Source organism: Sarcophilus harrisii, chromosome 3, assembly GCF_902635505.1.
Source record: "Sarcophilus harrisii chromosome 3, mSarHar1.11, whole genome shotgun sequence".
NCBI classification, from domain to species: Eukaryota; Metazoa; Chordata; class Mammalia; order Dasyuromorphia; family Dasyuridae; genus Sarcophilus; species Sarcophilus harrisii.
Window position 1 is genome coordinate 229,672,747 of NC_045428.1, and position 12,460 is coordinate 229,685,206.

The following is a 12,460-nucleotide window of genomic DNA, read 5'->3' on the forward strand; positions in this document are numbered from 1 at the left end:
GAACAAAAGATTATGCAAAGGTCAAATTTGGAAAAATTAATGCATGTGCTTTGTAAATAATAAGCTTTAATAATAATAAAAAATTTAAATAAAATACTAACAAAAAATTACAGAAATATACCAAAAGACACTATGATCAAATGGAAATTGTAATAGTGATGCAGGATTGGTTCAATATTAGAAAAATTATGGGCAAAATTGACTCTATTAGTAGCAAAATTAACAGAAATGATATGATTTTCTCAATAGATGTAGAAAAAGCCTTTGGCAAAGTACAACCTGTATCCTTATTTAAAACAGTCGAGAGCATAGCAATAAATGGAGCTTGTCTTAAAATAATAAGTAAAAGAGAAAAATTTGGAACATAAGGTTTTGCAAGGGTGAATGTTGAAAATCTTTGCATATTTTGAAAATAAAATGCTATTATTACTAAAAAATTGTATACTCACATAAATCATGAGCATTTCTATATGTTATCAACAAAACCCAAAAGCAAAATATTAAAAGAGAAATTTCACTTAAATTAATTGTAGACTATATAAAGTACTTGGGAGTCTACCTGCCAAGACAAAACCAATAACTAAATGAACATAATTTTAAAGCACTTTTCACACCAATAAAGTTAGATCTAAACAACTGGAAAATTATCAATTATTTATATATAGGACAAGAAATTCTGCCTAATATATAATATATTTATTATGTTGCACCAATCAAACTGCCAAAATTATTTTGTAGAGCTAGACAAAATAATTTAAAAATTATAAAAAAATTCCAGAACAAAAAAGAATATTAAGAAAATGAAATAAAATGAGAAAAATGCTAAGGAAATTGCAATATCAGGTAGATTTCATACGTCTTCCCACTTGAAATATTTTTTAAAACAGTAGTCATCAAAGCTGTTTGGTATTGGCTTAAAAATAGAGTAGGGAATCAAGAATAGATTAAATACACCAGAATATTAATAAATGACCATGGTAATCTATTGTTAGATAAACTCAAAAACTCTAGCTTTTGGGACAAAAATTCACTTTTTGACCAAAAAAAACTACTAGGAAAATTGGAAAACAGTATGACAGAAACTAAATATAGACCAAAAACTTAGACTGTATCTCAATGTAAAGTCAAAATGGTACTTAATTTTATAAGTCACATCTATCAAAATGGCTAATATGATAGAAAAGGAAAATGATCAAAAAAATCGGAGATGTAGGAAAATTAGAACAATGATGTACTTTTGGTGGAGTTGTGGACTGATCCAATAATTTTGAAAGCCATTTGGAACTATAACCAAAAGGCAATGCCCTTTTTACCAGAAATACCACTATTAGTTATGTATCCCAAATAGATAACAAGAAGGGGTTGGAGGGAAAGAAATGCATGTATAAAAATATTTTTAGAGCTCTTTTTTGTAGTATCAAAGAACTATAAGTTGAGGGAATTACCATCAATTAGAGAATGGCTGAATAAGTTGTCGTATACAAATGTAATGTACTATTGAGCTATAAAAAATGATGAACAGACAGATTTCAGAAAAATTGGAAAGGTTTATATGAATTGATACAAAGGAAAGTCAGCAGAACTAGGACAACATTGTACATAGTAACAACACTTTTCAATGGTGAATTGTGAATGACTTAGCTATCCCCAGCAATACAATGATCCAATACAATTCTAAAGGACTCATGAAAAAAAATGCTATTCACATCTAGGGAAAGAACTGATGGAATCTGAACGGGAATTGAAGCATACTGCTTTTAATTTTTTTCTCCTGGTCTGTTCTTTCTTTCATAATATGACTAATATGGAAATATGTTTTATTTGTTTGGACATATATGACTTTTACTGATCTATTTTAGAAACGGTGGAGTTGAGGAAAAGCAGGAGAAAAATTGGAATTTAATATTTTTAAATGAATGTGAAAATTTCTTTATATATAATTAGAAAAAAAATTAAAAAGAAGAAAAGTAGATCAGAGATGGATTGCAAAGGGTGTGAAATAATCAAGTTAATATATGATCCTACATATAATAGGGAACATCTGGAATTTATTAAGTAAGCGACTGACATAGCCAGATTGTTGTTTTAGAAATGTATCAAGTTAATTTATATATGTGTGTGTGTGTACGTGTATGTATGTGTATGAATGTATTGGAAAACATTTAGTAAAATAAATAAAATGAATTTAAAATTAAGAAACATAAAATATTGGGATGTTAATCATGTTGCCTGCATGGTAGTAAATAGCTATAATCTCAGGTCCCAAAACATAGAGACTGGCAGATCTCTTGAGCTTGTTTTTAGTTTCAGTGGGCTAAATCAACCTGGTGTATGCACTGTTAGCATTAATGTGATGAACTGCTAAAAATGGAGAACTAGTAGATTGCCCAAGAAGGGACAAAATGACCTAGGATGGAAATAGAGCAGGTCAAACTCCTATGCCAATCAGAGTGGGATCAGACTTTTGAGTAAGCTCTGTGCTTGCTCATTAACTGAAAAGGGGAGTCCCAGTATTCTCTTTAATCAATCATCATTTATTGTGCTAGTTGTGGAAAAATATTTTGTAGTAACAAGAAGACACTAAAATTCTTGTATAAGACTAAAGATTATTTTAAGACTTTTTTCCATGCTTCCATAATTAATAAAATCTGTGTCCATCATTTATTATATGAGTGACATTGAAATCTTTTTAACTCCTCTGAGACTTAATTTTTTTGTACAGCTATTTTCTGAAATATTTTTAGGGTACTGTAAGTTTTAAATTTTTCTTAGGTGTTATGATTTAAGGAAAGGTGTGTTTCCTACTTTCCTGTCATATGCATTGTTCTGAGAATGACCACAAGCACTCTTTTCTGCCCTAGAATTGTGATGAGAGTCTCTACTCCACCATATTTACAAGCTCTGGTGTGCTAGTGGTACTTCTCCTCACCCTGGGCCTGCCACCCATGACTGTGACCCACATCCAAATGTGGGCAAAGCATCAATCTTCTTTCAGTGCTAACAAAGAAACCATTTTAATCTCATTCTGATCAGTGTTTGATCCCCTTTGTTATTTGTGGGTTGAGAGCTCTGAAAGTTGCTGCTACTGCTTCTGAATCAGTGGCTTCTAAGACTGCTCTTCTTGGTTTGCTGAGGCTTCATCTACATTGATTGATATGGCCTGCACGGGACTGTGATTCACTCTTCTTCTAGTTCAACAGATCTTTCCTGCCAACCTTCTAAGTTGTCTTGGGCTGGAAAATTTTTCTCTCCAACTTTTGGTGGGTTTTGCTGCTCTAGAATTTGTTTTTTGTTTTTTTTTTTTAATTTTAATTTTTAATTTTTTTTTTTTTGCTCTAGAATTTGTTAAAGGAATTTGGAGGAATAGGGGGAGAGCTCAAGCAACTCTGTCATGTTGGCTCCCCTTAAGGCTTCCTTTTCTTAGCTACAAAATGGATGTAGTCATTCTCAAATTAGCTAATTCTTATTGTAAAGACAGAAATTGTAATGATTTATGAAAATAAATCTGGAAGTGCTATATAAATATGAATTATCATTGTTAACATTACACTTATATAATATCATTTTTTTCAATTACATGTAAACACAAATTGTTAATATTCATTTTTTAAATTTTGAGCTCCAAATTTTTTATCTCCTTTCCCCACTTTCCATCTCCTTGAGAAGGCTAGCAGTTTGATGTAGATTGTACATGTGTAGTCATGCAAACATTTCTGTAGTAACCATGTTGAAAAAAATGTCAGAAAAAAATACCCAAGAATAATAAAGATAGTTTAGAAAGTGTGCTTCAATTTGTTTTCAGTTTCCATCAGTTCTTTCTCTGGAGGTAGATAGCATTTTTTCTATATAAGTCCATTGGAATCGTACTATATTATTGCATTGTTGCAAGAGCTAATTCATTCAGAATTAATCTTTATACAATATTGTTGTTCTGTGTACAATGTTCCCCTGCTTCTGTTCATTTCACTTTGCATCAGTTCAGGTAAGCTTTTCTGGGTTTTTCTGAAATCTATTTGTTCATCATTTCTTATAATATTCCATCATAATCACATACCACAACTTGTTCAACCATTCCCCAGTTGATGGACATCCCCTCAATTTCCAATTCTTTGACACCACAAAAAAGAGATGCTGTAAATATTTTTATGTACACATACTCTTTTGAATTAGGTACATATGCTTTGGATTTTAGTGAAAATCTGACATAGTCATGCTTTTTCTTTCCCTTACAGGGTGTGAATATAAGTGGAGGTCAGAAACAACGTGTAAGCCTGGCCAGGGCTGTTTACAATGATGCTGATATTTATCTCCTTGATGATCCCTTATCTGCAGTTGATGTCCATGTTGGGAAGCACCTTTTTGAAAAAGTGATAGGATCCTCAGGACTTCTGAAAAACAAGGTATATACAGCAGGAACAATCTTGTTTCCCTTGCCCTTTGAAAGATCTTTTTAAGTAACTCAACATTATTTCAGCAGGGTTTCAAAGCAAAAATAAAACAATCTCTGCTCTCAAGAAGCTTACTTTGCTAAGGGTAAGGGTGTTTAAAACATGTTTACAAAATAAATTAAAGTAATTTTTAAAATGAGAGAAAATTAAAATTAGGAAGTAATAATTTGGCTAAACTTTTATAGAAATTATATTTAAGGACTAGAGATAAGTAATTGCTGTCTAAGGGTGAGAAAGAACTTTTTAAAAGTGGGCAAGCAAATTTGCAAGTTGGAGGAACAGTTATTTAAGTAGTTTGGTTGGAAATTATTTTGTGAAAGGGAGTTATATGAAACATTTGAAAATAGAAGCTATATTATGATGAGATTTAAATGCCAAGCTGACTGTATTCAATTATATAGTCCATAAGTAGCCACTGAAGATTTTTGACATGTTCAGAAAATGAAAGTTGTAAGCAAATTTGGTGGAAAGGTACTAGGGAGTGAAAATGGGGGTGATGGGATTGAAATTGTGCAAATCAATAAAAGGCCTATATAGGAGGGCTGCATTTTAGTTGTTGAGAAAACAAAAAGATAGAGAAATTAAAAAAAAAAGACAGGGGAGATGGAAAAATAGGGACAGAAAGTATTTGAATGAACAAGCTCCCTATTCCAAAAGGACTAGCCAACTATAAAACTATTATTTTAGGCAAGGAGAAAGATCTATCTCTTTCTCAGAGACTAGAGCTAATGGAAGATAAGGATAGAGGACTTTAGACATAGACAGTAGATGAACTTGATGATTACACAGATCTTGTTTTCTCACATAATATGTGTATGTCTAAAACAGAGTAATTTTCAATTCCCATAAGTAAGAATCTATTGCTGTATGCCTGATCCCTGCTTCTCAGGGTGATTAACAGTAATAGCACTAAAACATTGTTTTCTAAGAGAGATGGGGTGATTTAGTGCAGAGAAGTTAGTGCTCCTACATTATCAATACGTCCTAAGAAAGGAGGTTTAAGACTGGAAATACAATTTGTCAGAGGGAATGAGGATGAGTTTCCTGCCTTAAGTGGTATAGTAATGGCATCTTTTCAAATCCATATTCCTCAGCAAATTTATTTTGTTATAAGAAATGAACTTTTATGGTTTAAAATTTCATGAGAAAAAATAGAAATAATTTTCTAATGAAAACTTTGAATAAATAATTTGCAAAATTTCCTTCAGTTTGTTGTTAAGTTAATGTATCCATAAAAGGACCAATTTGTATAGTAGAAGCAAGGTCTTCAGTACCCATATATGTATTTCTCTGGAATCAGAAAGGCTATCAGAGACCAATGAAAGTCTGCAGTTTCTCATCCTGAAGAGTATGGGAGGCAGATTTGAATTTAGTTTAAATGAGGAAATATGGAAAATTCCCAGTATGATTTGACTTTTTAAAATGAAGATTTAAATAAAGGAAAAAAAAACTAGGTTTCTTGAATGATGCTCTTCTGAGAGTCTATAATAGGAACTACCCAGGAATGAGTCTTAGAGGTAACAATCAGGCTTCCTACATAGTTCCCTACTTATGTAGATTGAAGTTCTGGGACTGTAATGAAAGGCAGAACTGATCATAGTGAGCAGAGAAAATGAAACATTTAACTGTCTCCTATCTCCCTCTTTCTGTCCCAGAAGGCAAATGTTGATTCCAAAGTTATCTTGTTCTTTAAAATTCATCTGAATTTTTTGTTTTAATTAGTATCATGGCTGGTTTAGATAATAATTCTATCAATTATGATTTCATTTGTTTGCCTTTGTGAACAATTGGTAAAGAATAACTGGCATGTTAGGGATAAGATCTTGAAAATTACCAGTGTGGAAAGAGTTGAGGACTGAGGAATTGTATGAAAGACAATTTTAGTGATATTGATTCCATATTTCTATTAACTTCCTATAATGGAGCAGGGATCTGGACCTTTTCACCAAAAAGCTTCAAATAGCAGCGACTATCTTGTGGTGAAGTCACGTCATTTTATCAGGTCCCACTAGCTTATTCATTCTTTTCTTCATTCTACATGCGAAGATATTTCTCTCTTGGGGTATAGAGCTGATGTCAGTGACGAAAGAGCAGGTTACAAATACTGGGAGGAAAAGGGCTAGACAGAAAAGCCACACATTCTAAATAATAGTAGTTACTATACTGTATTATTTTTGTAAACTAAAAATAAAATATAACATATATATGTATTATATATATATTAGTTTTAAGCTTGATTCAAATCCAATGACTGACAATTTTTGTAAAATAAAGGTGTTATCCATTTACTGTTTCAGCTTATTTTTATGTAATACTTTGTAGTTCATCTTGAAATATAAGTTTTACTGGAGCATCTAAAGAGTGTAGTGGACAGAGCATGGGCCTTGAAGTCAGAAGATCCTGAGTTCAAATTCAGCCTCAAAAAGTTAACATTTACTAGTTGTATGACCCTGGGCAAATCACTTAATTCCAATTGCCTAACACACACACACACACACACACACACACACAGAGAAAGAGAGAGAGAGAGAGAGAGAGAGAGAGAGAGAGAGAGAGAGAGAGAGGTTTTATCAGCTGTGCATACTCTTTGATCCAGTAGTGTATCTACTGGGTTTTTATCCCAAAGAGATCATAAAAGAGGGAAAATGACTCACATATTCAAAAATGTTTGTAGTAGTCCTTTTTGTAGTGGCAAGGAACTGGAAACTGAATGGATGCCCATCAGTTGGAGAATGGCTGAATAAGTTATGGAATATGAATGTTATGGAATATTATTGTTCTATAAGAAATGATGAGCCCACTGATTTCAGAAAAGTCTGGGAAGACTTACATAAACTGATATTGAGTGACGTGCACAACCAGGAAAACATTGTACACAGCAACAGCTGATCTGATAGATTTAGCTCTTCTCAACAATTCAGTAATCCAAGGCAATTCCAGTAAACTTTGGATAAAAAAATGCCATCTGCACCCAAAGAAAGAGAATTATGAAGAATGAATGAAGATACTATTTTCATCTTTTTTTCTTTCTTGTGGTTTTTCCCTTTTGTTCTGATTTTTCTTTATCAACATGACTCATATGGAAATATGTTAAAAATGAATATATACATATAGCCTGTATCAGATTGCTTACTAGTATAGGGAAGGAAGAGGTACAAAGGAAGGGAGAAAAAAATTTGGAGCTCAAAATCTTACAAAAGTGAAAATTGAAAACTTTCTTTACATGTAATGGAAAAAATAATATACAATTAAAATAAAATTTTAAAAAAGAAATAGGGGCAGCTAGGTGAGAGCAAATGAGAAATCTTTGCAAAATTACATGAGAAATTTAAACTGGTGGGGCAGCTAGTTGGTGTAGTAGATAGAGCACCAGCCCTGAAGTCAGGAGGGCCTGAGTTCAAATTTGACCTCAGACACTTAGCAATTCCTAGCTGTGTGACACTCAGCAAGTCACTTACCCCCAATTGCCTCAGGGGAAAAAAAGAAACATAGGACATGCTGAAACACTGATTAATTGAATCTTTAATAAAATTGTATTATTTCTACAAATTATGGTCATTTACTAGGAAATGAAACATTCTTTATTTCAGACACGCATTTTTGGATATGCTGAAACACTGATTAATTGAATCTTTAATAATCTTTTAATAATCTTGTATTATTTCTACAAATTATGGTCATTTACTAGGAAATGAAACATTCTTTATTTCAGACACGCATTTTAGTGACACACAACCTTGCACTTCTGCCCCAGGCAGACCTTATACTTGTAATGGAAAGTGGCAGAGTTGCACAAATTGGAAGTTATCATGAACTTCTGCTTAAAGTAACAGATTTTACCAACTTGCTTCAGATTTCCAGTATTTCAGAGAAAGGTAAAGACATGATAAAAAGTTATTACATAGCTCATTGTATTTGTGTGTTTTTTCCAATCAATAGCTTTGTGAGTAAATGAATGTCTATGTGTTTTTTAATATTTTTTAAAACCCTAAATTAGAACATTGGTCAAAGTGGAGGCAGGCTGGGAATCAGGTTGTATAAGTAAAATTGATTTAAATTGTGTCTATGATTTTAAAATGTTGATTTTTAGAAAATAAGAAATATTAAATGGGAAGTAGAGAAGCTTCTGGCTTCACTTTAGCTTTCCCATCTGACTTGCTCCAAACCAAAAGCTTCTTCTTCTCCAAGCGTTTGCAGCTAGCAGTGACCCTATACCACAGCTTTTGCATTCACCAAGTCTGTGCTGATTCCCTTTCATCCAGGGCAGCAGCTTTGCAGCACAGCTGGACCTGATGTTCTTAAACAGCAAAGATTCCCTTAGTTTTCCTGCACTCAGACTCTCTCCTACACAAACTGCCCAGGAAGTGAAAGTTCCTGTGGTTCAGGCTGAGACTTCCTCTGAAACCAAGGAGTCCCAAAGCTCCTGGCTTGCTGTTTCTGTGGAGGTAGCCTGAAAGTGTATATACTTGACAGGATTAAACCCTAGTCTGGGACCCCTATTCAGCCCAAGTCTCATTTGTTTTTCACCAGTTTATGTTTATCATGAGGAGCAATTTTGTTTTGTCTGTGGGGGAAATATGGAAAGCTTGGAATTTTTCGACCTATCCCACCATCTTTTCAAAATCCTCTTCCAATTAGAATTCTTTCTAATTCTATTTAGAATTATATGGAGATCCTTTGTTCTCAATTCTATTTGGGAGTGGAATGAGAACCTACCAAAGAAAATTAGCTGGTTTTGGGGTCTAAGATGCCATTTTTCCCCATTAAGCCACAAGGTTCTCTAGATCTCTTATGTAAATGAATGGGAAAGCAAGAATGGAAAAGGCTAGATGGAGATGGCATAAAGCTGTTTTTATTAACCTTAAAGTATTTATTCCAAATTTTATGTATACACAGCTATCAACAAGTTTATCAAAACTTTGAACTAAAAAAAAATTTTTTAAAAGACTTTGACTTGGGTCAGCTAGGTGATGTAAAGGTTAGAGTACTAGTCCTGAAATCAGGAGAATCTGAGTTCAAATTTGACCTCAATTCCTAGCTGTGAGCCCCTGGGCAAGTCATTTAACACCAACTGCCTCAGCAAAAACAAACAAATAAACAAACAAAAAAGACTTTGATGTGCCTTACATTAATTTATAAGTTAGCAAGAGTTTGACTAATAATCACAAATACTCCAGAAAGTTTAGTTAGCATTTGACCCATAGAAAAATAGAACCCTTCTTTTCTCTATTTCTATTGCAAAACTTCTGTATACAAAATTGAAAATTACAAATTTATATAGAAAATTAAGGTAGAACATCAGCAATAAATAAAATTATCCTGAGACACTTGTGGATTAACAACTAGGAACTCATCTTCATATTTTTTAGTCTAACTTGTCTTTAACATTATGAAATTCAACAACATTTTTCCATTATTTTTATCTTTTGCAATGTTTACTTTCTGCTTTTTATTCTAATCTATGAATCCTGGACAATTTCAATTAATGACCTTCTGCTAATTTTATTTTTACAATTGAATAATTCGTATATTTGTCATCTTTCCCTACAGTTTGCCCTTCAAAAGAAGTCAATCAAAGAAATTTCAGAACAATATCTAAAGACAAAATAATGGAACAAGCTAGGTAAGTACTGAAATAATTTAATACTCAGAAAAAAATTTAATTCTTAATTGTTTAATTGTGTGGCATCCTAAAAAAAGTGAAACAACTATATATTATCAAAAGAGCTGATATTATAGTCTAATTATAGAATAATAGAGTTGAAATAACTGAAAAAATTATTTTCCATACAAAATCTCTACAATATCTGTGATATCATTCAGCTTCTTCATAAACATTCATAGTAATAATAAGAGAATGTCTGAATAATACATTCTGTTTCTCTTTTGAATATTCTAATTCCTAGAAATCATTTTCTCATGATGAACCTACATATCTTTCCTTCTAATTTCCATTCTTTGGTCCTAGCTCAAACTTCTGAATTCTAACCTTTTTTTAACATGACAATTCTTGAAATATTTGAAAACAGCTGCTATATTCCCTCTGTCTTGCCTCTGGCATGCAAAATAACACCCAATTCTAACAATGTTTTCATTCACTTTGCTACAATTGTCATCATCCTCTGGATACATTCAGCAATGTTTCTCAAAATGTGAGCCCAGAAAGTATAACACTACACTATTTTTTATTCCTAGAAGGCATGCTTACTTAATGCTATGATATCTTAATAGGTATTGTATATAAATAAGTGCAATCTAATAAGATTTTTTCATAGTTGTGTCACACTATTGGCCAGATTCACAATGAACCATCAATTAAATCAGTTTTCCTATCCATCATTCACTTAGCTTATCTTTTATTAATTCATCTGAAAAACTTTGGATTTATCTTTATTAAATTTCTTTTTTTGTTTCAACCCATTGTTCCACCCTAGATTTTTAAATCTTTATTCTGTCAACTACCATATTAATTATGCCTTTTACTTCTGTGTCAATCACAGTTTTCATAAGCATAGTTTCTGTGTCTTCATCCAAATTACTGATAAACATTCTGAACACTTTAAAATCAAAAACTTAGCCCCCAACATAATAGTGAAGATGCTGGTCTAGCTACTATGTTTGAATAAGTCAATTCAAATAGCTAGAAATTCACATTAATATCTGTTCTACTTTTCTCCATCTTGAATGTAAAGATTTAGATTCTTGTTTAGGTGCCTCTGTATGATTCAACTTTGACCTAGAATGGAGTTAATAAAAAATACAATAAAGAAGGACTGAATGATTTCAAGAATGTACTAGAGAAGTGATAGTCAATTTCCATCCAAGATGGCGGAGAGGAGGCACACATCTGCTTAAGCTCTGTGTTTTCTCTCAGAATTTAATTCATGATAAGCCTCTGAATTAGTGCTTGACTGAAAAAAAAAAACCACAAATAATTACCAAGAGAAGACATCCTTGAAATTCTCCAGGAAAAGGTCTGTTTTTACTCAAGGGTGGGGATGATTTTAGATCAGACACAGGCTGAGGGCAGGCAGTGGCAGCGAGAGCATGGCAGGCAGCTCACAACTGAGCAGACTGGAGGGGAATGGGGTGTGATCTCAGCCGTCTTTGTGGAGAGAACTTTACTACAGTATTGGATACTTTGCCCTGGTAGCAAGCCAGCAGACAAGCAGAGAAGCTAAAAGCACAGGGGTGAAGAATATAACCCCAAACAGCTAGAGTCTCTTGGGACCTGGCCACCCCCCATCCCCCACTCCCCCCTTGCAGTGTCTCAGCACGCTCTCAGAGTCTCAGAGCACAGGCGCAGCACAGCCATTGCTGTCCTGCTAGTGACTCCCTGCTGCCCTCCCCCCCCACCACAGTCTGTAGAGGAAGTTTGGTAACACCACCCAGTCCCCCCACCACCACACAAAAAAAAGAAGATTGCATTTGTTTTTTGTTTTTGTTTTTGTTTTTTTGCTAGTTTGTCTTCTTTGATACTTCTCTGACAAAATGAACAAAAAATTTAAATGGACCTTAACCACTGACAGCTTCTATATGGATAGAGAGCAGACTTTAAACCCTGAGGAGACTAAAAACAGACTGTCTCCAGATGAATCCCCAAAGGAGGATATCATCTGGTTTTCCACACAGATGACTCTCATAGAAGAAATTAAAAAGGCTCTCAAAAGAGAGCTAGAAGAAAAATGGGAAAAGGAAAGGGAGGCTTGGCAAGAGAGTCCAGAGAAGTCATCCCACTCATTTAAAGACAGAGTGGATAAAGAAATCAAATCCTTGAAAAATAGAATTAGTGAACTGGAAAAAGAAAATGGCTTTCTAAAAAACAGAATTGGCAAAATGGAAAAAAAATTCTATAGAACAAAACAACTCACTTAAAAACTCAATTGGACAATTAGAAGAAGATGTAAAAAAAAAGCGAGTGAAGAAAATACTTCATTGAAAATCAGAATCAAACAAATGGAATTGAATGACTCGAGGAGACACCAAGAATCAGTCAAGCAAAACCAAAAAAA

The 12,460-nt window shown here is 33.3% G+C and overlaps 1 protein-coding gene across 3 annotated transcripts in view; it reads left to right on the forward strand.

Moving 5' to 3' along the window:
• The window catches only part of LOC100917684 (canalicular multispecific organic anion transporter 1), an 88,374-nt gene that overhangs the window by 42,786 nt on the left and 33,128 nt on the right, over positions 1–12,460 (forward strand). For all 3 annotated transcript variants that reach the window (XR_004232917.1, XM_031959161.1, XM_031959162.1), the window contains exons 14-16: positions 4,233–4,400; positions 8,161–8,323; positions 9,999–10,071. Coding sequence is in view for 2 of the 3 variants with exons in the window: in XM_031959161.1 (XP_031815021.1) it covers positions 4,233–4,400; positions 8,161–8,323; positions 9,999–10,071 (404 nt within the window). In the remaining variant the exon portion in view is untranslated. The remainder of the gene's footprint in view (positions 1–4,232; positions 4,401–8,160; positions 8,324–9,998; positions 10,072–12,460) is intronic.